The sequence below is a fragment of the Lissotriton helveticus genome, chromosome 4_1, assembly GCF_964261635.1.
Source record: "Lissotriton helveticus chromosome 4_1, aLisHel1.1, whole genome shotgun sequence".
Lineage (NCBI taxonomy): Eukaryota > Metazoa > Chordata > Amphibia > Caudata > Salamandridae > Lissotriton > Lissotriton helveticus.
Window position 1 is genome coordinate 1,326,016,166 of NC_136063.1, and position 27,893 is coordinate 1,326,044,058.

Here is a 27,893-nt window from a genome sequence, read left to right on the forward strand (position 1 = left end):
TGATTATTGAGAAACTATTCATAACACCTTCTGTGCTTGTAAATCTACGATATGAGAGCAAATGGCTAGGTCTGTGAGTTCAAGGTTTTCTCAATAGGACAACTTGGATTCCCAAATCATTTAATGTCTTTGAGTACTACCCCTTGTTCGAGGAACATTTCATGGGAGTAAAGCCCCGGCAAGTAGAAGGAGTATGGAAAATCAAGGTGTGGTACACTTCAGAAGTAGTATATGTACTCTCAGAAACACAAGGGCTGCAGTAAATCTATTTCCGTAGTGGGAAAGAAATCATAACACCCCCAAACCTTGCAAGTGCAAGGGAAGGGGTTTCTCCACATGTTAAAATATTTTGCCCGTGAGGGAAAAAGGAGGAAAAAGTGCATTAGCAGCAAGGTGCAGCCTTCGCCGAAGTGGATTTGAAATCTAAGTGCCATATTTATGATCCGGTATGAGTCGCTCTTGCAACATGCAATGTGGTTCAAGAGTGACTGAAACTGTATGTCATATTTTTTATTCTGCGCAAAGCCACAATGCATTACAGGGTGGCATTTCATGGCCAATGCCTGGGTGTTCCCACTCACCTCCCATGGTTTTTGATGCATTGCCAGATTTACCAAACCTGGGAAACCTGGAAATTTTCCTTGTATTCAAATTATTTGCAAATGAATGGTTTAAAGATAACCTTCAAAACCCCTTAACACCTTATTGTAACACACTGTTAACTACTTTATGGGTTTAAATCAAGTCACAAAAGGTTCCACTCTCAGTAAAGAACCTTCCTCATGCTAAACTTAGTATAGTTTCATTCAGTAATGTTTTAACTGAGGTGAGAAAATTTCCTACGAGACTGGAGGAAATTGGGTTACTGGTTGAGGGGCGTGATCCCCTACTCAAGCCTCAACCACAATTCTTGGCAAGGTGAATCACAAGTAAATCTAAAATTAACCTGTGCTCAACCCCCTGGTAGCTTGGAACGAAAACACTCATGCTAACTTCGAGGCAATGTATAAAGTATATATGCAGCACACAAACAGTAATAACATAGAAACACCCCCCCCAAAGAAATATCCCACACCAGTTTAGAAAAATAGAGTAAGAGGTAATACATTGTTCTACACCAAAACAATAAAAATCCAATTTGAAGAACAAAAAATATGCAATTTTAAAGATTTAAGTAAAATTAGTGCTTTAAAGCACAATGCGCAAATTGTGGGTATCTGGTTGCACTCCACCAGGACAAACTCACAGGTTCAGGATGACCGCAGTCGAGCACAGGCCTGATACAGGGACACAAGTTTGGTTTACTAAACAAAGTATCTTAAATCCTGATGGTTTTCCTAGGTTCAAGATGCAGGTTCCAGTCTTTTTCACTCAGTCAGCAGGGCAACAGAGTAACCCTTCTTCTGACTCTTCCACAGGTCCAGATATGTACTGAAAAGAAGAGTCTGATGGTCCAATATTTGTACCTGGTGTCAGCTTTGAGGGGCCTGGCTGTTCCTGCTGCCCTTCCATGGCCCCAGCTTGTCTGCGGGCACAAAAGACGAGCGTGAAACCCTTTGCAAATGTGCTGAGGCAGAGTCTTTGTGATGTGTAAGTGTGGTGGGTCACAGTTCAGTCCCCATCAAGTCAGAGATGACCCACTTTGCCAACACATATTCCCCCGTCTAATTTTCTGGCAGTAACACAAAATGACCAACTACCAGGTACACCTAGTCATGTGACCCAGGACACAGGTACCAAATAGTTAGGATAAGAAAATGCCAACTTTCTAATTGACGTGATGCTCATTATGTAACACACATGTACAGTGATGATGTATGTGATGTTGCCAGACAACTGCGACATGTACGAACTGATACATCATCCTATCCACCACGGAAACATATGTATGGTACAACAAATATGGAAGAACTGAAAAAATAGAGTTAAAGACTGTTGCTGCGTGTTGTAGCAGTATGTTTTAATTGCTGAAAATCCACTTGTAAAACCTGCAAATCAATAAAGATATTTTAAAAAAATACAAAAAAAGAAAATGCCAACTTTTTAAAAGTGCATTTTCAGAATTGTGACCTAAAATCCAACCTCAATGTTCCCACCTGCTCCTCACTGAAAGTTATATTTTATTAAATGCTATAAGGTAACCTAATGTTATCCTATGAGAGAGGAATGCTTCGTAGTAATGAAAAAATAATGTAAGAGTTTTTCACTAACAGGACATGTAAATCTTTACATGTCCTACTTTGTAAAGACCTTGCACCCTGCCCTATGGACTATTTAGGGCTTACCCTCTGGGTGACTTATATATAATATAAAGGAAGGATTTTTTGCGAGGTCAAAATGGCAGTTTAAACTGCACACACAGACAGAACATAAAAAGCAATACCTTTTATTGCCCCGCTCCTTAATTTTGGTTTCTCTCCAGTAGTTATTTACAAACATTGAAAACAACAAAAATAAATTGAATTCACTACCTACCTGTCAATTTCTTTCTGTTCAACTTTGTCAAAGTTTTAGTGAATCTAAACCTGTTTGACCTGTACAGTGATCTCTTGCCGGATCTGGACACAAGTTTACTGAACAAAACTTACAAAAGCACACACATTTTAATCATTTTAGAAATCATTCTTTTTTTTATTGACATGACACCAAACTTTTTTTTTTTTTACAAACATTGCTGCATGAATCATCACTAAAAGAAAATGAATTGCAAGGGGACCTGGCTGCACCACCTATTTCAATCTTTTTGCAGTTTTATCAACTGATATTTATGCTGCATGTGACAGAATTCATAGCCTCTAATTTAACCAGGGGACATTCAATTCTGTGACTCCTCCTTACTTCACATATCATCACAAAGCTACTCTTGTACAAGTTAATTGGGGTTTGTCAAACTTTTGGATAGTGTTTAATTTTGTCAGGCAGCACTATTTCATAAACCTGAAACAAATGTATTTAGTATTTACTTTTGCACATGGCTGTTTTGTAAAGTGAAAGCTTCGTGATTTCCTGTAATTTCCCAGAGAGTTTTATGAAAAAGCAACTACTTCCTTGGCTATCTGCCATTGGTAGTCAGAAATTCAGATCATGTAAGCCATTGCATCAAGGTTTCGGCAGGGCCTAGGCATGGGCTTGTTAGGTGGCTGGTCTCCTATTGAAGGGAGGTAGTTAAATTCTTTCTTGATGTTGTAATAAAGCTCTGTATAGAGGTTTGTGTTTGTGGCTTTCTGGAAGGCTGTCAGCACGAGGAGCAATGCAGTCAATACCATGAAAAACAAGATTAGCAATTGGCAGTATATGCTCTTGAATAGGGAAAATGTGATGGTCAAAATGTTGGCCTGCAAGTTACACCGGAGAAACAAAGACCAATGGTCCTAACTAAAGCTTATGTCCCACACCCACGCTCTCTTATCTGATTCTCTGAGAATATGCCCTCAACGTTACGAACGTCCACTGCCCAGCATTAAGTGCTGGAAAAGGTACATTGATGGCATTTTCTTAATTTGGTCAGGCAGTGGGACAGAATTCAGGGGCATATTACCAAGAATAAGCGATAATTATTGCTAAGCTTGGTTAGAGGCAATAATTTTATCGCCGTGCTTCGCCTATTTTTATCGCTTAGAAACCTTGCAATTATCAAGGTTTATCTCCTAAGCGTTGAAAATCGGCCGAAAATCATGAATATCGCTGTAAAGTCAGCGATATTCATGCATTACCGAGCAAATGCTCTTAGCCATGTTATCCACCTAAGATTGGATAACATGGCTAAGGGCAGGCGTTAACTTTTGGAGATAATTGCGCTTAGCGCGATTATTTCCAAAAGTAGGTAATAGGAGATAGCGATGTTAGCGACTGTTTCCAGTCGCTAACATCTTGGCACGCCCACTTTGCATGTCATTAGCGATAAATATCGCTGACATGCAAAGTGGGCCCCAAGATGATCCCTATCTCCTACTAGCTGTCGCTAACTGGTGTTAGCGACAGCTAGGTAATAGGGCGATAAAATTATCGCCGCTTTAGCGGGAAAAATTCCCACTAAAGCGGCGAAAAGGCCCATGGTAATATGCCCCTCAATGACTTTGTTGTATATCTGAATATTATTCAGAAACACTTCACCTTCACCTCTACTATACATAAGTCGATCATATACTTTTTAGATATAAACATTCAACATGAGAATGGTGCCTTATACACCTCCCTCCATAGAAAACCTGCGGAAACAAATACACTTCTATCATACAAGAGCCACCATCCACGTGCACTACGGGATGGCTTACCCTCTGGGCAATTTCGGCGCTTGCGCAGAAACTGTTCATAGAAAGAGGACTACATGACTGAAGCTGAAACTTTGAAGGCAGAGTTAGTGGCAAGAGGCTACCCAAACAGACTAGTCAAGAAATCACTCAAATGAGCTTAGTTTTATCCCAGGGAGGAATTGCTAGCAACAGAAGAAAAAGCCTCAATTGACAGACTCATTTGTGTGACTACACTTGGGGTACATACCAACCAGATCCGCAAGTTAATCACCAAAAATTGGGATATTATAAAAAAGCATTGATCCCGAGATTGGGACCCCAATGTTTGCTTTCAAACATGGCAAGAATGTGAAAGACCATTTAATATGCTCATCCACAGAAAGTACACTGCGGACCAGCAACACATTACTATCTGCCTGAAGTAATAGGACACTTTAAGTGTGGTAATTGTGTCTCTTGTGCTTTCACATCTAACACCAAAACATTTGAGCATGCAAATGTAAAACATACATTGGAATTCATTGCAAACTGTAACACACGTAATGTGGTGTATTGTCTATGGTGTTCATGTGATCTGCCATATATTGGACAAACTCAACAACCCATTAAGGCAAGGATTGGACAACATCAAAGTCGCATAAGGCGCTCTGTTGCTAATGCTCCATTAGTCACTCACTTCACTGAAAATAACCACACTGCAGATGACATAAGATGGCAGGTCATTGATAAAGCCATTATCCCAGAAAGAGGCGGGATCTTACACAGAATTTACAACAACTGGAATGCTGTTGGATAGAGAGGACAAACTCCATAGCTCAGGGGCTAAACTCCGCAGAAGAATGGCAGGCTTTTTTGACCACACTAATGAACTAGAAGAATTGAAAACACTGCCACTTAATAAGAGAAGTACCATTGGCACTTCACTTGTGGGTCCCTTGACTCCCATGCATTACACGTTACATCTATGTATATGTGGGTATAACTCATTTATAAAAGGCAAATTAATTAACCCACACAGTGAATGATGTTTTTGCAAGCCATTGTATGATCGTGCCTTCTGATGATATGTCTAACTCTATTATCTACATTTAGCTGCCCTCCATTGCACAGTTGTCTAAACTCAATTCATGAACGTTGCTGTGACATCTTTTTGCGCATGACAACAATTATGTTACTTATCAAACAGTACTCGTTATGGCCAATGGTCAATGTATGCAAAGATATAGCAGAATCATTTGGTATAGATAATAAAATTGTAGTGCATTTTGTCTAGATAAGTGTAAAATACCACCACGCTTTGCTTGGTTAATACAACGTGGGCACTGTCATTTGGCACGCAGCAGCATTCATGTTAATTAAACAACACCCGTTATGACCAAATCGGTCATATCTGTAAAGGTGTGGAACAAGCATATTGGGTATATAACCAAATTGTAATGTATATTGTTTAAATGCGTGTACAACACCAGTAAATACAATACTAACTCACACCGAGCGGTGCACGTGCAGCACATACTCACTAGACATTGTAATTAATTCTTTATAGAACACATGGCCTCCTTGTTGGTATTAAATTACTGGGCACTCTTATGATGCCTAGGTCACCACCTGTGTTTTGCCACATTTCACTTCCATCTGTCTCTACTCTTTCACTCAATCTGTTCTTCATTCTCCATCACCGGTCTTGCCTTCATTTCTTCTGTTGACACCGGGAAACCGGAAAACACCGTTAGGCGATAATTGCAAGTAATGCCAGCGGTAAAACTGTGAGCCGGTTGTTGTGGTCACCGCGGGCTCATTTTCATCCGGCCCCGGCAGCCAGACACATGCTGTTCTGCCGATTGTATCACATAATAGGTAAGACCTTCTCCCTTCCGCTATAAACTGTACAGACCGTACACTGTAATGAACCCCTTTGTAAATCATACCCTCCTGTAATTTTACAGGAATCACCACCCTTATGACTGATTAATTAAGTCGTGGGCCTCATTCAAAACCTACAGGATGGAGCGGCTGCACCTCCTGTAGTATCCATCTACAATATATAATAGGATTTGCCACCCACAAGACTGAATAACTAACTTGTGGGATTCATTTAAAACGCACAGGACCGAATGACCGTACCTCCTGTGTTTGCATTATTTCCTTTGGGTAAGATAATTTATTGTCTCTCTTCCCTACCGCTGATTTACTGGATTCAATGCAATATTTCTCACAGACACTCCCTTTTTCCTACAGAGATTGAAACAGGATCGCACACATTGTTATGCACCCTAGATAGAGTTCCACCACGGTATCTCTGCTTCATCGCGCTGTGCTATTAATTGGTTTGCCAGCCCTCCCCTACCCTCACAATGGGGTAAGCTCTCATGTATTAGCATATTATGCGCTATGGTTATATTGCTGATACTGACTCTAATATTACCAGTTCCTCTCTAATGTACTACATTTCTCGTTTCACATGTGCAGCACCCAGCTGGGTCCCTTGTGAGCATCCTTCCCTTCTTTTTTTTTTCAATTGCTTGTGGCACCTATCCATCACCCGGCTGCACAGACACTCTCTCAGGTACTAAGTGACCCTTGGCGCTCCAATTTAAGCACTGTTACTATTACCAAGGCCACATAGTCTCCTTATCTTTTTAGATGTCCCTACATTTCTAGGTCCTGAAGAGACCCTACATTGCACAAAGGGTCGAAACGTCATCGACAAATAACTAAAATGAACCATTCACCAGCGCCTATCATTGTATAGAGACGCGGTTTAGATTCTGTATATTTTGACTTTGAAAAATTGGAAACCATGCACATATGTCACTAATATGTCACAATTGCTTTACGTTCCATTCTCACTGGGGACACCACGTACTATTGTGTTATTACTTCCTGTATATATTTGATTAACTTTTCAAAAACATAAAAATCGATTGCGAAAAACAGAAACAAAGGTGTATGTGGTCGTTTTCCTTTTGATATCATCCTAACCCTTTCCATTACGATTGTGCATACCCATATCAGTATAGATTATTATATTAATATACAGGAACCATTGTTCTTGCTAATAATTCTCTGAGAATATAGGCACAAAACAGCCCAAAATACAGTTCAGATTTTAACCAGTTTCTGTCACCAAACCTACACACAATGTCCAGCTATAAATCACCTTTGATCATAGTCCATCAGCAAGTATTGAATGATTTATTGATTTAGACAACATATAATGGTTTGTTTATCTGGAGAGTATAACTACAGTGTAGGAGAGCAGCAGATTATTAGATTAGTCTAACCAGGGAATTATTATAATTACCTTTGGGAATTATGCTTCTCTGTCTACAAAGTCAATCCCTGCTGTAATTCACTGGTATAACCAAGAGCACCAATGCTATTATACCTCTCAATCCTTATAACTATACAACCAGTGCTTGTAAAGAAATAAGTGCCAGGGCTCTAGTTGGGAGGCCTCTGCAGCTTGCACCACCCATTGCCACTACCAGCATTACAAGTGTGACAATTTAGACTAGTCCAGGTCCCCAAAGCTATAAAAATAGCGTGGACACCAGGTATTAGTTGTTTTTAATGCATACTGAATTAACAAAAAATTGCTGATCGGCTCATCTATTCAGCGCCATTATGTGGCACCTGTCATAAGTGCTGGTGTCGACAATTCAAGGACGGTGCTAACAATTAAGTGCTGGTTCTGATCACCGGAAACCACTGACTCAAATTAAGCACTGTATATAACCATGCCACCAGTCTAACTCGGCTCAATTTTTAATTTTGCATGCACGTAGAGACACTCAGCAATTGTGATAAGAGTGAGCCCACTATGCTTGTGTATTTGACTGCCAGTCTTCAGCTGTCAAGTTTAACGTTAATATATTGACATGAAGAGTTACTGCCTTAGTCCCTCCTGGGACAAACCAAGTTCCTCTATGTTTGTACATGTTCTAAGCTCTGTGCCATATTCTTTCTACACTTCCAGCATAGACAATATGAGGATGATCAACATGTGCACCTCAGCCAAAATGTGACATGTCATCTGATGCATATATTTATTCTATCAGATTGTCACAACAATGGATTCTGTATTCAGATTGTTGTGCTTATTTGCCTATTTAAGGGATATTCAAAACAAGCCTGAAGTGGAGTCCTTATCCAGACAGGTAATATTAATTCTGATTGGCAAAGACAATCTACCTGCAAGTCCCTAGTATGTGGTAGAGCATGTAGGTTTAGAGACCCCAGTGACCTTAATGCACTTAGATGTGAGCTGCTGTGGTGTCTGGTGTCATTTTAAAGCCAGGCTTGCCTTTCAGGAGGGTTTTAAAATAGAACTGTGTTCAAATGTGACTTTGGAATTGAAAGTATTTTTAAAGTCTAAAATTACTTTTGTATTACGTTTAAATTATCCCTAAGGTCTGCCCTAGGAGCCCAATGGGTAGGGTGCATATTTTTATAAAGCAGGTACAATATAAAATATGTTTTATATGCCCTGGTGAAAAAAAACAGGCAAAGTCGTTTTTCCCTATTGTTGTGCTGCTAGCCCCATTGGCTAACATAGGAAGGCTTTATTAAGGGAAACAGCATTTACAACGTTGTTCCTACAATGCATGCCTTCACAACATGGTTGTTACAATGACCGCGTTGTTACCACACGTGCTATTACATCGCAAGTTGTATCAACGACTTGCTGTAGGGGGCGTGCAACACCAGGGAATGTGTTGGATTTTAAATCAAACACCTTCCCTGCTGTTGCACAAACTGGAGTAGGAATAGTAATTAATACTATTCCTAAGTCCAGCGCACCCCCTACTGCAAGTTGTTGATATGACTTGCAATGTGATGGCACGCATGGTAACAACACAGTCGTTGTAACCTCCAAGTTCTAAAGGCATGCGTTGTGAACGTATGCGTTGCAACATCATACATTCCTTTACTAAACTTAACAAAGTCTAACTTTTGATTTGAGCAGGCTAGACAACTTCTTCAAAGTATCAAAGTAATGGTTTCAATAAATGCAACATCTTGACATGTTCAGATTAATTATCAGTTTTACAGTAAAGTAATTTTAGAACTTACTATCCTAATGTTACCTAAAGCAGCCCTGTTGCAGCCTCTTCTGATCGGTCAGCCTTTTAAAGCCTGGGCCAAGCGGCAACCGGAGTAGGTGTGAACAGACCTGAGGCTGCAACAATACAGCAATTTGGTAGGAGGAGATGTGCTTTCTGGAGAAACCAGGGAGAGGAAGGTGCTGGGGTTGATAATAGGGTGATAAGCTTGACTTCCAAGGCAGGAAAACAGATTTAATAGGACCCAGGCCAGCCTGCGCTACCTTGACCCCTAGCCAGATGGGAGCCCTCCTAATGCAATTAGGAGAGGGTCTGGAAGGAGAGTGTAGTCCAATAATAGCCAGAGCTATGAGCTGGGTTACACAGACATATAGACCAAGGAGAAGATTTCTCAATTTTGATTTCTGGGAGAAAAGTACACTCTGGGTCAGAAATATGTCACTTTGCAGAAACTGGTCATAGCAAAGGGAGGCAGCTTTAATCCTATTATTTGGGTTGTTCCCCCTTCTGCTGCAAGAGCTCCTCAGATCACTACATGGAGACGAAGAATAGAAGAAGGACTGCCCTATTGGACCCCTGGACTGCACCAAATTAAGGACTGCACTCTGAAAGACTGCACCTGATGCACTACAAGGATACACAAAGTAAGGACAGGGCCTGATTACAAAAGAAAGAAGGGAACTCCCTCACCAGCAAGAGGTACAAAAAGAGCTATAGAAGTCACTGGCAAAGCCAAAGAGAGGACAACCCAAGTGACCAGTGGTAACTGGACTTGGCTTGGACTCTGCAAGAGAGTGCTTATATCCCCAGTGGAAACAAGAATCAGCTGTAAGCCTCATCGGAACCAACATGAACCGCCGCAAGACAACACAAAGCCTGACAAAGCATCACAGCTCAGCTGCCAACTTCAACAGAACCAAACCAAGATGATACAAAACCTCACCACACAGCTTCAATAGAACTGATACAAGTCGACGCAAAGCATCACAAAGCCTTTCTGTACAGCTTCATCTGAACCGACACAGAGTGATGCAACATGTTGCAGGACCTCGCATCTCAGCCCTCACAACCGACGCTGGACAACATGAAACATAGCAAAGTCACACTGTGCAGACCTAAGGTACAATGCTCAATGGGTCTAATTTGGTCCTGAGCATGAACTGCACTCCATCATGGTTGGCCTAAATCTTTGACTTTGTCCCTACCAGATAGCTGGCAGTGGCGCGTTATGTTTTTTGTCACTAGAATGCATAATTTGGGATTTATTCTTTAGAAAATCATATCTCTGGGTCTCTAGATTGGACTTTTGTCATTTTGGTCTCATTTTAAAGATAATACCATTCTCTATTTGTATAAATTGGTGTCAGGTTGTGATTGTGTTGTGTCTTTTACTTACTTACTGTTTTGGTGATATTAAATGCTTTACACATACCTGCTCGTTTGCTAAGCTTTAAATACCTGTGACAAATCATAGTACTATTGTGTTCAATAAGGTTGTTTGAACATGTTTGAACATGTTTCCCTCTATTTTCAACATATATGTGTTCAGTGATTCCAAAGACATGTAGAATATAAATGTTTTACTAGTCTTATAGTAAAAAATAATTTAACAATTAACTCAATCTCTAGAGGTCAAGTGTGACAACTTCAATTTCTTGTTAAATTTAATTTTGAGGAGGATTTCGATATAGTATAATGTATCACATGCTTTTCCAGTTCTCAGGTGATTTACAACCAAACACACACTTAGTGCCTGATTACGAGTTCAAGGGCAGTGGTCGGACTGTTTTGGGACTGCCTTAACTGCCAGGGAACTGCGTTCTGGTCAGGGAGAGCAATATACTTGGCAGTTCTGCTGTACACTGTCATGCATGCAGAGGGAGACATGGGGTGACCCCCTGTGTGCATGTACGCACAGTTCCTGCATGGCATGGAATAAACACTCCGTGCGGTGCAGGAACTTGCATTGGAGTTCCCACTGCGGTGCCTTCTTCAAAGCCATGCCATGGGAACACTAAAGGAGCACCAGCCAAGCATGAAAAAAAATCCTAATTTGGCAGGCTGGCGGTGGTCAACTTTGGCAGTGCCACCCGCTCCCGCACCGCCAAAGTCATAATCAGCCCCTTAATCAGTTTTGTACATTTTATACATCTCAGTTATCAATCTGAATCTAAAGTGGAACAAGCACTTATGAAATCACATTTATACATGGCATGCAGCCCAAAGATTCAACATTAAAACATTTCTCACATTTGTTGTACGCATGGCTGTGATAACATAAACAATCTCAAAATATGTGTTTCTGTCTAACAACAAATGGCAAACCAAAATTAAGATGAAGCTAAGCCTTTGGTTTTTCTAAGGGCACATCACTTTGATTTATGAGTTAGTACAGAAAGTTTGCTTTCTTTTGATAAATATAAATATTGAATCCCCTAGTGAACAGAGGCAGTTGCAGATGCCTGCTGAGTACAGCACTTTTCTCTCCCAAAAATACTGAATGCATTGCTAGAAATCCATATTTTTATGTAACTTTTATCTTCTAGATGCTTTTATATAAGAGAAAGCGACTGGTCATAATATGTGTGTTGTTGTGTTAGGTATCTATCTGTCTACTTAGAAGAAGTAGACAAAGTTACGTTATAGGCGATTTCCCCTCTTCCATAAATGAAAGTTTAAATGTGCTAAAATGTTTCTGTCTTCTTAGTTCCTGTCTTCATCTGAGATTGCAGTGATCCTCAAACGTGGGTTTAGCGAGAATCTCTAGCTGCCATTGGTATTTGTCCACTGTTCTAATTCTTAAATATGCCCACACTCCCAAACTCTGCCTTTTTAGGTCTCGCCTGGACAGGGCTTGCGCTGTTTCTTCCAGACATGTTCTATTCAGAATATGAGCTTTAAGCTCTGCTCAGCACTTCTGGTTGGTTGGGTAACTTGCCTTTTGGAAATTCCTTTACTGTGGATGGTCAATAGTGCCCATCTGTCCGGCCTTTTGGTATTTGGTTCCCGCCCACAGAACATCTCCAATTGTTTCCTTTGGTTCGCCATCTCTAAACATCTTTTGCCTCCTCGCTCACAGAAGAACCTCCTACCTCTTGGTATTGCTGCCGTCTTTCTGGTTTTCTTTGCAGTGCTTTCATCACAACATCCTCTATGATTATGTTGGTTGAGTTGTGCCCACTTCACTGCGCTCAGATTAGCTGGTCTTTTAGTAGTCCGGTGCTTCCTTGCTCACACATCATTGCTGCAGTCCTTCCTAGTTTTCTTTGTACTGCTTTTGTCACTGCATTCCGGTGTTCCCAATTCACTGTGCTCAGATTAGCTGGTATAGATTTGAATGAGTTTGCTGTGAACCTTCACGCACTTTGTGCGTACATTCACTCAGTTTCTCATTTCCTCATTTCTCATTTCCTTTAGAACCATTTTCTCACAATGGTAGAATTCCCTGCTGCACCAAATGTCTCTATGGGGTCTTTGCAGAAACCCCCAAAATGCTATCTATTCCAGTATGTGAGGCAGCTCTCGTTGCTGCTTGATGCTTGAATTTTAAAGGCATAGTAGCCTTTCTAGCCTGATCATCGACGGTCTTTGTTAGGATTATGAGATTTACCAACCTGTGCCATAGTCCTCCTACCACACGCAGGTTACTGGAGTAAGCCTAATACATGGTGGGTATCAATATTTTCACTTCATTAAGGGCCACTGGAATTATGTATGTGTGCGTCATTTTCTGCATAGTTATGCATTCACCTCAGAATCCACCATCTTTTGGCAAAAAAAATTCTACACCAAATTGTTCAAATGTTACTAAAAACACAGTGAATCGTGTTTCTGTGCAGTGGAAAGCCTCATGCAAAAGTTGACTCGTCACCTTTCTGTTGCTTATTACTAACTTTGAGTGGTAAACTGGCACTAATAAGGTGCAATCTATCCCCAGACAAGTGTAAAAATAATAAAATAATGAAGTAATACTATCACAAATGTGCAGCATTGAGCCACATAATTTGTGTTTTCTTGCCACATAATTCGTTAACCCTGATGCATAATTTGACTCTCCCCTGCCGCATAATTCCACTGGCCCTGCATATATTTCTTAGTACATTCTGTTTTGTCACATGCAATAGTTATTTGAAAAATTATGTAGGTGGGACCAGGGCACAAGGGGTAAAATGTATTCACTGAGATAAAAAATCACACTGATGAGGACTCGTGTCTTTTACCAAATGTATTTTTCTTTGCGATGTCATTGTAACATGTATTCAGTAAGATAATAAGCAGGTTTTTTTCCGCAGCACCTACTCTGTACTATGGAAGTAAAATGGAATTTTAACTTTACACTGTGAAAATAAATTTGTGTATCTGCTAGTATGCACATTCCAAATAACAAAGGTAATTGGGCCACTTTAAATTTCACTTACATGCCGAAAAGAAAAACAGAGCAATTATTCTTAACAGTTAGCCATGTATGATCCAAAAATGCCATTTAGGATTTCTGGTGACATGATAAATGATAAGGCTGAAGGCTGAGAGCTTTGTAAATGTCACCCGGACCACGAAAGGGCAATGTTATATAGGCCCTTATTACATCTGTTGGCATTTATGTATTTTCATATTACGTATATTTTGAGGTAGTTATCTTGAAAAAAATGTTTTTTCAAACAAGGATATATTTGTCTAGTACGTTAAATATTGGACTTTACTGTTTAATTGTCTAAAAGGAGGATATATTTGATTAGGTATTTGCACCAGTAGTTATCATACATTTTTGTAAGGCGCACATTCACACAGCAAGGCAATTTGGAGCGGAATAACAGATGTTTGTTGTTACTCCACTCAATGGTTGTAATTTTATGGATCTCAGAAGGATGAAAGGGTGAGTGGATCCCCTAGAATTTGAACCTCTGACCATGAAGTCAAACACCAATCTTTTCAGTTGATGAATTGGACCAGTGAGCCACCAAACCCAGAGATAAATTGCACATCAAACTTTGAAAAATTTGGAGTTTAAATACAATATGTCCACTATCTAAATCTAAGGGCTCATTTGCAAGCCCTACAATGAGGATGCATGCCATGGACATTATGGTGGATGTTCCCAAGACATTTGACGCATTCCCAGATTTACACCAAACTGTAAACCTGGGAATGCATCAAAAGCGTATGCCTCCCGTGGGTGATGTAATGGAGGCATACTGAGAAGAAATAATATTATTTTGCTGCGATGTTTCCTCTTCCTATGTGTGCTGCATTCTGCAACACACATAGAAAGAGGAAATAGCCTCAAAATTATTGTTTTTGTGCAGGACGGTGTCCCTTTGGGAGAGGATGTAGCCTTACGGCTAGAGCAGTCGACCTCAAGCTGGGGAACCGGGTTCAAACCTCAACAATGACGCTTAACATTCTGTGATTTTGGGCAAATCACTTTATCTCCCTGTACCAAACAAAAATGAATGTGTCCTTCTGTAACGAAACTGGTGGTCATGTAAAGCGCTCTGATACCAGATGTCTCGGATCTGGTTTGTGCTATATAAAACTCTTCACAAAAAAAAAATCCTCCCTATAACACAGACACACTTGCATCACGATGCAAGTGACCCTGCATTGGTGCATGGCAGCCAATTGAGCACCAGCACAGGGAAAGATGACAGGAATGAGCCATATCCGATAGATACGGCAGAATTCTGTCCTTTTTCTTGTGCCATAGGGCAGTGCTTCAGGAAGGCTTGTGGCACTGCCCTAAGGCAAAATATTGTAAATGAGGCCCCTAGTTCTCAAAGCAATGCATTGAAAGGAAATGGTATATTTAATAGAATTTTTATAGGATTCATATCAGAAATAAAGGGAAAGTGCACAAAGTCTGTGGAACATGATTTATCTAATTGTGTACTGCATCCTTTCCAGGAAAGCTAAATAGACACATTTAAAAGATCTCCTTCAGGCACCTATTTCTCGCTCATCGCTTCACATGATGAAGAATGCCTTAGGTGGTGTCCACTGAGTATGAAATATCCATCAGATTTGTATTGTTCAATGACACTTCTCACCTCCAGCTGCAGTCACATCAAGGCGTCAGTCACCTCCCAACTGCCTAAGGCAATGCAATGTAAACTCTTAGTCTAGAGTACGCTTGTTTTTGCCCCATTATTTAAGGCCTTGCATATGTTTGGGGCATTCATTAGGACTGTGGTATAGATTGCATTGTTTAAAGAGACTTAACCTTCAAGACAGTTCAGAGAAAGCATATCATGATACCCTCGAACAACATATGCAGTGCATCCTCATTCATTCAAACTGAATGCACTGTTCCCTCTTCACACTAGTAGAATATGATTAAATGACTACCTAGCATCAACCGGCGACATAGTGTACTCATATATGGAATTAAAGAAGAATTATACCTCTTAGATGTTGCTTTGTATAGTCAATGCACATGGGATAAAACCGTATCAGTGTATTGCTGTAAAGTATACACATTTTCCCTGTGCAATCTGTCCATCACAAGGTAACACCCTTCTACTCAGGCACCTCGTAAAAAGGAAAGCCTGTGGTTGCATCAGACGTTCACAGGGGTACAGAGGGTCCGCGTCATTGTGTAGCGGGACTGGGCTGTGTTATAACACCACACCAGAAAGTAAGGTATGACAGCGGTGTTGAAACGCTGCTGTCATCTTTGTAGTGTCGGGTAAAACAAATCACGGAGCAGTCTACTCTCGGTTAGCCACTACAGGCTTTCCTGAGCACAGCAAGCCAATTCTTCGGTTGCATTCTGATGATCTGTGCTTACTTCATCTACTCTGGGGAAAACACCTCCATCGCCACATTTAAAGAGGTATAATTATGACTCATTCTTTTGGTCTATCGGTTTTTGAAGACGAACATTTGTATGTTTTGGGTAGAAAATACAGACTGTTCTGTAGCGAGGTCTGGCAAGCCCCACCTTTCATAATGACAGTTAATGGGATTTAATTTAGCGTTGTCCTTTGGAAGTGTCAGCGGGAAATGATTCTATTAAGGGCTAATATGATTGGATTTCAATTTAGAATGAAATTAGCTGCAAATAAGGCTTTTTCCGAGGTTTCATGCAATAGTTTTTTTTAATCAAACATTGACAATTAGTCTGTTATTGGAATTCAACATTCAATTAAAACTGAGTGACCTTCTGTTAGTCATTACTTCCATATTAATACAGAAGATATTGGTATTATGACTACAATGTTTGTGAATTTGCTCCCAGAGTCAAGCTCTGTAATCATTGCATTTACTTAAAACACTTTAAGGCTTTGACACAGTGTAACCATTACAAGAACCCATGGTTCACTAGTACCACGGTGTGGAAAGCATAACATAATGTACCCTTGAAGCAATGTGATAATTATTTTCTCAACATTTTTTCTCTAACTTGAAGTCATTCAATATTCCTTCTCCTCCCTATTATTTTGGTATCATGCTAAATGGAGTTGGGTTTGATGCTGGCCTCTGATCAAGTGTACAAATTCCATTGTGAGAAATTGATCTCATACATCTTTCTCTTATGTCTTAGTTATATTAAACCCAAGTAGTTTGAACTTTAGTTTGGTGACAACAGAAGAGAAGGCAAGATATACAAGATGCTTTACTCTTTCTAGCATGTTTAAGGATAAAAAACAGGTTGATACACACTACAATCCGGAAAGGTTCACATTATAACTTGGGTGTTTTACCTTTGTAAGCACAATCTTTGATCTAAACTGTTCTGCAAATGTCTAGCCAATACAATATTTACTTTCTCATGAAATGCCAGGGCAGGTCCACCCCGGACCAGAAACAAGCATTCTGGGACCAGCTGCGGGGTATCATCACTCATTAGCCAGGTTATCTTAAATGCAGTGGCTCAGCAAGCATGGGAACCACGTCTGGGCATACTCTTTCCACTTGGGGCGACAAAAGCAAAAAGAACAAATGATGGATGGAATGCTGAACAAATCAAACATTCACCCGAGTCACAGATCTGGGTTAAATCCATTGTTTTATTGCTCAGCATGCCAGTCCAGATGCTTGTTTCTGGTTCAGGGAGGAATTGGCCTGACAGTTCGGGCTGGACTGTTCTCATTGGGGCAAGTCTAGACTGATTTTTATGGCTGGGTACAAAATGGAATTGTATGGCTAGCAAAAAACAATAGATTTAACCCAGATCTCTGACTGGTGGTGAATGTTTGATTTGTTTTCCATTCTGTCCATCACCTGTTCTTTTTGCACATGATATCGTTGCAGTCCTGGTATGTGCTTTTCCTGAAAGTGTTTGTTGGCAGAACACGTTTGGCAAAAATATTGCAGCAAAGAATATGGCAGATCAATTGTGATATTCACAATATCACCCTACAGGCCTAATAAGAGGTGATTCATTAAAGTTAGATCCCTGCACTAACATCAATTTGTGCAGTGATCAAAATTATAAGTGGTGTAAAGTCCATCACACCCAGTAATTATCATGTGTGATAAAAATTCTCACCCTCATTCAATGTTGGCAAGCTCAACCTGCTGGAATTTAACAAAAAAGACCCAATATTTATAGGAATATGGCAGATTTTGGTGCAGCAATTACCAAAGTCCACAATATTCCAAAAAACACAAAATAGCCAATAATAATGCATCCAATGAACTCCTTAGTGTGTTTGATTTTTCTCCGGTGCAATAATTAGCGCACCCAACAGGGCCTTTAAAAAGACTGTGGTACACGTTATGCAGATGAGATGCCTGTAGATGTTTGGCTTACCTGCATCTAAACAAGCGTTGTCCTAAATTAGGATCTTTTTTATTGAACAATTAGGAAACATCAATTTTGTTGAAAAAACATAGATATATGTGTTTAATGATTACTCAAACGTGTTTGTGTGTGTGTTTGCGTGTGTGTTTGTGTGTGAGAGAATAACATATAGACTTAATGATGCTATGTTGAACTTCTGGCCATCGAACAAAGATAGAATTGGGAAATAAATAGGATGCATTTTGATCATGATAGATGGATGTAGGTAGTAAAATCAAATCTATTCTCAGCAACGTGTACATGTCAGAATTCTGAATTGGACCTCTTCATGTGAACTACAAAGAGGGGAAACCTTTTCACTGCATCTGAAACACCTCAGGCATCGGAATGCAATATTTTTAAGTAGTTTCAAGATTCTGAAATTGTGGGATATCAGTTTAACTGCGTATACATATGCTGTGAATAAAACTAATAGGTAGTCTAATTCAGGATTCTCAGAAGAAGTGTATTCAAAAGAAGGATATGATTAGTGAGACTTGTAATGAGCTCCGCTGAAGAACCACTGGCTCGGTTCACTTGGAAATCTTTGAAGATATTGCTGCTCTGGGATAAAAGGGAATAACGATGAATAGGATAATGATATTTGAATAAAATACCGCTGCGGCTTTTTCATGGAATGCATGAGGTTCAGGGAAGAAACTGAGAATAAAAAAGCATATGTCAAAATATAAACGTGCCAAGCAAATGTGGCCGAGCCATTGGAGGTGCGGAAACCTGACAGCAATAACTGATAGTAATTGCATTGCAGAAGAAATGCCATGAAGTGAATGAGTTTTTCAATACTTGCTATAAAAAAGAGAATATCAAATGAGGGCAATGCTAAGTTAAAAGTATTACTGCATGCTCGCCTGAAAGAAATCTTTGTGTGTGTGTTTGGTGCATGTGTGCATGCACGTGTCATGTGCGCCTGACTGTGCACATGTATGTATGTATGGCTCTCTGGTGCATTTGTGCAAGTGTGAGTGTGTGTGAGTGTGTGCTGCATGTGTGCATGCACGTTTCATGTGTGCATGCCTGTGCACATGTGTTTATGTGTGGCTCTCAGGGTGCATTTGTGCAATCGTGGGTGTGTTTGGTGCATGTGTGCATGCACGTGTCATGTGCGCCTGACTGTGCACATGTGTGTATGTATGGCTCTTTGGTGCATTTGTGCAAGTGTGAGTGTGTGTGAGTGTGTGTTGCATGTGTGCATGCATGTGTCATGTGTGCATGCCTGTGCACATGCGTTTATGTGTGTCTCTCTGGTGCATTTTTGCAAGCGTGTGTGTTTGGTGCATGTGTGCATGCACGTGTCATGTGCGCCTGACTGTGCACATGTGTGTATGTATGGCTCGCGTGTGCATTTGGGCAAGTGTGAGTGTGTGTGAGTGTGTGTTGCATGTGTGCCTGCATGTGTCATGTGTGCGTGCATGCGCACCTGTGTTTATGGGTGGCTCTCTGGTGCATTTTTGCAAGTGTGTGTGTTTGGTGCATGTGTGCATGCACGTGTCATGTGCGCCTGACTGTGCACATGTGTGTATGTATGGCTCGCGTGTGCATTTGGGCAAGTGTGAGTGTATGTGAGTGTGTGTTGCATGTGTGCCTGCATGTGTCATGTGTGCGTGCATGCGCACCTGTGTTTATGGGTAGCTCTCTGGTGCGTTTTTGCAAGCGTGTGTGTTTGGTGCATGTGTGCATGCACGTGTCATGTGCGCCTGACTTTGCACATGTGTGTATGTATGGCTCGCGTGTGCATTTGGGCAAGTGTGAGTGTGTGTGAGTGTGTGTTGCATGTGTGCCTGCATGTGTCATGTGTGCGTGCATGTGCGCATGTGTTTATGTGTGGCTCTCAGGGTGCATTTGTGCAATCGTGGGTGTGTGTGTTTGTGTTTGAATGAGGAACAATGACAATGTGTGGTCAAATTGAAAGGCACAATAATCAAGCTATCACATTGGACCGGAAGCCACTTTCTGAAGCACCAGTGGGTATATTCATTTGTAATAAAACCATTCAAATTAAAGCATTAACTCCTCTGACAACTGCTTTGGTGACAACCATTTCAGAACCAGGTATGTGAAACTCGGGATTCTCTCTTGAAGTCCTTTTCATAAATGAAACAAAAACTGGCATTCTCATTACTACTTCTAATATGAATTTTGGAGCATTGTAACACTTTGGCAGAGTTGCATTTGTCTTTGGATCGAGTCGCACCTTCGATTTTATCTAATACAGATCTTATTGAGAACTCGCTCCTTGATAGCATTGGTTACATTACTATTACAATACATTGTGGCTCCAGAATATGAATCTCGCATACATTGCTAATTAAAGTTACATTATGAGTATATAAAGTTATTTTAGCAAATAAAATTATTCAACGATTCACAAAATGAAGATGACGACAAAAGGCAAATGCATAGTAATGAAAACCGTAACAAATGAAAACAAATAATTATTCATATTCAAATTAATTTCAACCCTAATGACGTACAAAATGAACGCAAATAAAGCGTGTAAAAATATAAAGCGAACATATCAATGTATGAATTACATTTGCATCACTTTCCCATCAATAAGAAGTGTTAGGCAAGGCAATAACAGCTTTCTCTAGAAGTGAAATGTTCACATTCGGGTATGAAATGCACAAATAAAGAATCAAGCTTAATTACTGATGGTATATATGAGGGCGATGAGCATCAGTGCATGAAAAGCTAGAAATTCATAGAATGAGTAATTGGGTGATATGTACTATGATTCTGAGGCAGCACAGTGATGAAGTTGCACAGGGCAAACATTTTTGACCAAGCAATAAAAATAGTTCAAATTAGCAAATGCATTTTGGAAGTCGCAAACGATGTTGCCCCTTTCAAAATTGTGATTTACTAGGGCAGCCCATCACTAAATCTAAGCATGGCTTATGTCTGAATGCTCAACGAAATTTACATGAGGCATGTGACACTAGTGGCCCCACGCCCTTTTCAAGTGATGAAGTCAAGAAGAATACGTGGCCGTTTCAAGTAAAACAACTTCCTGAATCAAAGGTCGATTCACGCCTGAATTAGTACAAGTGTTGCTAGAACAAGTCTTAAGTTCTCTGTGGAGTACAGTGGCCATGCTCTTTCTTCACAATTGTGGTTCTCTAATGGAAAAGGAAGTACAACCTCGCCCTCCCTTTCGCACTGATATATGGTGGCTTCTCACTCCGCGGCGGACAGCCATGTATTGGGATACACCATGCTATGCAACCAAACTAGCCATATACATAAAGGCCACAGAGCACGGGAATCTGGGTTGGTGGCGAGAGAGACATTTTTTCTTATGGGGAGTATTATATAAACTTTTTGTTAGGCACAGGGAGATTATGTGATTTGCCCAGAATCACTGGATGTTGAGCGTCCCTGCCGAGACTCCAACCTAGATCACCAGCTTCGAGGTCGACCGCCCTAGCTGTTAGGCCACATCTTCTCCTCTTTTTGACGTATGTCCAAGGGTAGTGGGACCACTAAGCAGCTCTAGCCAAACCCATGGTTGATATTCACAACAAATGTACTCCGCCCTGTAGATAAACAGGAAACGTTTTTCCCAATATATTCCCATATCACTTACATCCAAACATTTACATGTATTGAAAGGGAGGCATCTGTGGACGTAGTTCAGCATTTTATGAGAAGTCAGCATAAAATGTTGAATAGGGAGTTTCATATCATGGTCAATGTTTTGTTGAGGAATATTTGAAGGAAACCGAAACAGTCTGCTAATTGTTGTCTACAATGGGGTATTTTTGGCAACATCCATTCGAAATCACCTGTGAAAAGGACATTTGAATGTCCTTTGCAAAGTGGGGTATTGAGTGCCAGCCATATAAACCATGACCTGTGACTAGTGAAAGCATTGCAGTGGCTACCGTAGAAAAGCTACCAATGGAAAACAAACTACACTGCAAACTCCCTCTGAAAATTATCTACAACAGTTATAACATTACATCTGCTCAGTGAATGTCCGTATGATATGCCTATGCAAACGGATCATGCAACACATGAAGGATATTTTAACCGCAAAGTGCAAAATACTAGCAAAACACCTCTACCGAGTAATCTATGATTTAAAGATTCATAAATTGGTACATGGTCATAAAAGGGAGTTGGAAATAGTATTGTAGTTTGGAACAGTTTTGCTGCTTGCATGAACGTTCCTATGATTTTCAGGCCACATATGGTTTCATGTGAATTGCGTGTGTGCAGCTGTAAGGGCATGTTTGTATGTGCAAGGTTTTCATTTGTTTCGTTGTATTCTGTGGCATGGACTCCACCCGCCCGGGATTCAGAGAATTGTACAATGCACTATAATAATATGAGCAGGGAAAGTCCATGGTGAAATAATTTCAGAGTGCTATGTTTAGCGATTGCAATATTGCGAGTAAGAGACGTATTGCGTGGAAATCAATTTCAGAGCGTTGTACAAAAGCATTTGGAAATTTAAGATGAAAAGAAGCATTTGCTGAAATAAATTCAGAGCGCTGTACAAAAGCATGTTAGGGTAAAAAGAAGGATTTACTAAAAAAAGAAAATAAGAGCACTGTACAAGGTGTTACATTAACATAAGTAGAGGAAGGACTGAACTGAAACAATTAGGACATTAGCATACAGGAAGTATTCATTGTTTGGGTTGAGCATAGGACGTGGACAGACATATACAGAAAGTCAGAATGATGACAACAAAACTAGTAATTTGTTTGTTAATTGCAAGATATGCGTTGAGTAGTATCAAACCATGAGATACGTAAATAAGTACAGTTATACAGAGAATAGTTGCGGCCCCTAGTATGAACCATCTAACCAGAAAGATGGCAGCAAGACCTAGTGCAGTGCAGCAGGGGGGGGGAACAAAGTAAGTATTCAATAGGAGGTGGTTGGTTTAGACGTATGAGAGTAGCATAGTACCATATGTATATCATAAAGTAGCATATGTGTATCATGAAGTAGCATATGTGTATCATGAAGTAGCATATGTATATCATGAAGCTGGGTATCACCTGAGAACAGTGAGGTCAAGAAGAAGTAAGACATGGTTGGTAGAACAAAATAACCACAGGTACTGCAGGAAACAGATACAAAGGTAAATATTCAGGTATATGAAAAAGTTTCATAATGACCCTGTTTTTAAAGCAGAGAAAACGGGGGCATCTCTGAGATGTACTAGAAGATTGACGCAAATTGCAGTAGCACTGCCCAAGAAGGATCTGCGGGAAGAGCAATTCTTAAAATTTGGTGTACAGAGAGAGCTTTTCTTTTTATTGCAGGATTCGTCACAATCCGGACATGGACAACTTTTGAGCAAAAATTGTGTGAGTGTTGTAGTGCAAGGTTTTATAGGTGACGCAAGTAGCTATCATATCACACCTACTTAAAATAGGTGAACTTTTGCATTAAACAGGAGTTGGGGTGATATCTTTTTTTGTATTGGTTAGAAATCTAGCAGTATGTTAAACAGACCTCTGCCGGTATCAAGATGGGAAATTACCAGACCTATTGCTATTAATTTAAGTCATATAGAGAGTATATGCTTCATGTATTCTAGTTTTCATAAGTTAAAATCTTGCTGTGGTTCTTGCCTTTTTCCCATTTGGCTGTCAATAACCAAAAATTGAAAACAGAAATGATGACAGCAAAATGGCTATTCATATGCAATCGGACAAGAGGGCATGGGAGTACGAGACCAAGATCAATTAATGCTATGGATAGCTCTTTCAAGAATGATGTGGGGGTTTACCTCATCGCTAAGCCCCCGAAAATATATTTTCAAAGATAAGGCCTTATGACACATTTTAATGCTATTCTTTTGGATAAAATGTCCTCTGTCACAGAGCCAACATTTAATCGTCCATTAATCATATAATGGGAACAATTTTCTCTCCCAGTGATATAGTCCACACAGAGAGATCTCATGATCATTATTGTTGTGCCAAACCCATATATCTTTCAAAGGTAGCGCTCCTATTAGTTACTCTTGTATATATAAAGATTTAGAAATGTACTTTGGATGAGCGATGCTTTTCAAAGGAATTCTTCTTCAATGATTGTTTGCAAACATGTGTGAACTATGGTACATTAGAGGACTCCATGTCTGTAAAATTAGTCAAAACATTGATAGGTGCTATGTCCCATTGAGACAGATACTGGGGCTCACCATGTAGAAACCAATAAAACAGATTGTGCCAGTTTCTTCGTAAACATACATTGTGCTACCTGGGTAATTAAATTCAACACATTTTGGTGAGCCAATTTCCACACTGTCCCTGTAACACAATTATTGGTAACACAGAATTTGGGCCATTATCTTTCCATAGTACATTAAAGTGTAGGCTGAAAAGGCCTAGTCCTACAGGAAATGATTGTCCTCTACTCAGTTGTTTGAGAGGAACTGCTTATTAAAGTTAATGTATTCAATCATTCATTTAAGGATGGCAGCTATGTGAACAAGAGAGTATGTACAAATAGCCAACTGACAGATGGTCAAGGGTTTGAAAATGCCAACTGGCTGTTACTGGACGTAGCGGGACCCGCTGACGCACATGTTATCAAAAGAAACCCGCAGGCTTAGTGAGCTCATCACAAGGCAAATAAGTGGCTGAAGTACTCTGTCATAACCAAAGACATGCCAAAAAGTGTGATGTGAATACAATTCTAAAATATTGTTGCTCTGAGGTATTCACAAACATGATGTCTTTATGTGGGACAAGAGCACATCTCTTTTGTAGAAACTGTTCTTTGGTTTGTTGATAACCTATCACAAAGCCTTCAGTAGTCAAACATCTTTGGATTGGATAGAGCATTGGGTGCTATGAAATTCTTGATTCTTATCCATCTAAACACAGAGACATAGCCTAGCGTACTACATTTAGTGCAGGCACATATCACATAACTGACAGTCTAAAACTGCCTGAAGCTAAGTCATGATTGGAGATCTACTTATCTCGAGATTCATTATTTGCTATACCCGAAGGACTGTCCATGCATCACAGCTACTCTCGAGCATAAGATATAGTGGGGGATCCACGCTCATGAGTACTGAAACTCAAGGGTGGGTTGTGAATGAGAATTAACAGACAACTCTTTGGTTGTGGAACTGGTGAGTGCACTCATTAGCATTTCCTCAGATCAGAACTGTAGCTGTTTGACTGAACATTCTATATTGAAGAAGATGGACTCCATGTAATATTAAGAAGCGTCTAACACTAAAGTACTTGCATTAGTTGAAGGATATAAGTGTATTTTAAAAAATAAATGTAGCCGCCTTTAATTCTAGTTTTAGTTCGAAATGTAAATGTTTTGTCACATTATTTTTCACATCACTTGTCGCTATACAGGTAACTGACAGGTTTATTTATGAGCAAATGTCCAAGCCTAAATCATTTACAGTAATTTAGTTTTATTAGATATATGCCACCAAATTCTAAATCATTTAAAATATGCAAGTGATGGACCCTACATTATCACTTCATGTTGCCTTGTCTGCTCTATACAGGTCATCTGAGGGGTACTGTGTTGCCTTCTCTTTTTAATTTGACTGTAACCTCTGACCGAAAAGGATTTCAACATGTTTACCCTTCCTTGTAAAGGTCACATCACTACAAGATAGTGTGGACCTTTTTTCTGGTCCCCATTCAGTAACAAATTAGTAGTTTCCCAAATTAATTGCTCTTAGTTTCATTATTTGTCCATTGTTAATCTTTGTTTCAGTCTCATCTAGTTCAATTGAGAACATGGTCTCTTGAGGTCAGAGCCCCTCCAATGAACAGTACAACATGTTTCATATATGCTCTAAATGATTATATAAATATGCACATACCTTTCCAACATACTGATAATCAGATCCTGTATATTCCTCCAGCAAAAAGAACTGGTTCCACATCCAACCTCGCTTTTGGCGATGAAGCAGTTTCCCATCACTTTCAGAGACATACCCAAGAACGTCTTTCACTTGATAATCAGAAGTCCTCCTGAACCGAGTCTCTGTGTAGCAAGGACTTGGCTGATTTACCCAGAACAACGACAGAAAGATTTGATGCAGTATCATAGTTCTTAATGGTTGGCAAGTCATTGCAGCATCAGAAATTGTCTTGTTTTTTTCACGATTAGTCCAATGGCGGCATTTAGCAAAAAGTGATACTGGAGACTTCTTTACAGTGGTTCATCTTTGAGGCAAGCTGCTCCCAAATCTAAAACAAAAATAAAGTGACATCAGATTTGCAAACAGTGCATAATATTGGATGTAATCTAAAATGGTCTAGTAAATGTGTGCTGTTCCTTTAATAGTAAATGTAGTCTTGAATCTCTAAAAGATAATATAACCAAAAATAAATATATTCAAGGTAGATAATTTATTCCTCAAACTTCTTATCAAGCATTGCCGGAAAATATGAGATTAATGTACTCATAATGCTGTCATTTCATCTCAACCAGTCACACTTAAACCAACAGTACATTAGTCATATTTTTTTTATATCTGAAGCAATTTCGTATAGCTAACACAATTGAAACGGCTGCTTTGCCAGAAAAAGCCCGAAGTGACAATTATACATAATTAGTTAAAGGTTAGCATATATAACTAACTTCTCGAAACCATTTTGTGAAATTATTACTGCGAATGTATGTCACATGTTATTGTTCAATATTCAAAGAATGTATGTAATATAAATATCCAAAGTATAGATCTGCCACCATTTAAATTATTTTTTATGCTAATGACCATACTTAGGGAGCTCTCTAAAAAGCTACATGCAGCAATGAGGCCACGTGTTTTATGTGTAAAATTGCAAGTAGTATCATATGCGTATTTTGACATTTTAATGTGCGGTTCTTAAGCAAGGTGCGCTTATGTGTAATATGAGTGCTAACCCTTTTAAAAGCTGGATTGATGGTAAAGTCTTCCTAATAGAGAACACACTTTTGATAATTGTGGATCCCATATATATACACACGTTTAGACTTTTCTTGGCAGTCTTTCATCCCACCAGGTGGGAGGCAAGATGTAGCCAATATGTAAGTTGTGAAGTGTGTGTAGGGGATAACGAGGGAACCATGTGTACCCACTACCTAGTGAAATGCTTACTCAAGGAAGTAAGACATCAGCGTGTTTCTGAAAATGTAAAAAGTCTCACACGATTATGTGGTGTTGGTCTGGTGATCTTTTTTGACATGTGAAAGCAATTCCTGTTCTTTTAAGTGGTGGTTAGCCTGCAGCTTCAAAGCTCCAAAATGCAACCTGAGCTGTCTGGTTGTATTCTGGGGGCAATTGTATGTTTTGGAATGCAGGGACGGGGCAGAAAGGTTCTTGCCAGTCTGTATGAATGAAGAGTCTGCCCACCATTGCAGTATTTCAGCTTTGGCTCCCCATCTGTGCTGCTATATTTTGTAGTTAATTCCTTTCGATGCACCCGAATGTTTGGAAGGTTTCCTTTTACAAATGTCATGTTTTCCCTCATTTTCATCTGATTTGAGGAACATGAGCGTCATGGCTGACTGGTGTAATAGGGCTTTTACCAGTCAGTTAGGTTTGGAAAAGTGGAGAAAAAATTGATTTGTTTCTCGTTGCATAGTATGACAGGGTGCTGGAGCCCCGTCTGTTCCATTGTAAACATGCCTCAGTGAATAATGTGCTCAATACAAACATTTCTTTGTGGCATAAAAGAAGCAAGTTTGACTTCATGAAGGGCCTGAAACCCCCCTCATCCATTTGCAATCGATTCCATGGTAATAACAACTGAAATTTACAGTGTGAAGGCTTGACAA

At 39.8% G+C, this 27,893-nt stretch overlaps 1 protein-coding gene across 1 annotated transcript in view; it reads right to left on the reverse strand.

Moving 5' to 3' along the window:
* LOC144827510 (cadherin-10-like) overlaps positions 1-27,893 on the reverse strand; it is a 727,722-nt gene that overhangs the window by 467,527 nt on the left and 232,302 nt on the right. Inside the window, exon 2 of the mRNA XM_078685792.1 lies at positions 25,951-26,320. Within this exon, the coding sequence (XP_078541918.1) occupies positions 25,951-26,202 (252 nt within the window). The 5' untranslated portion in view covers positions 26,203-26,320. The remainder of the gene's footprint in view (positions 1-25,950; positions 26,321-27,893) is intronic.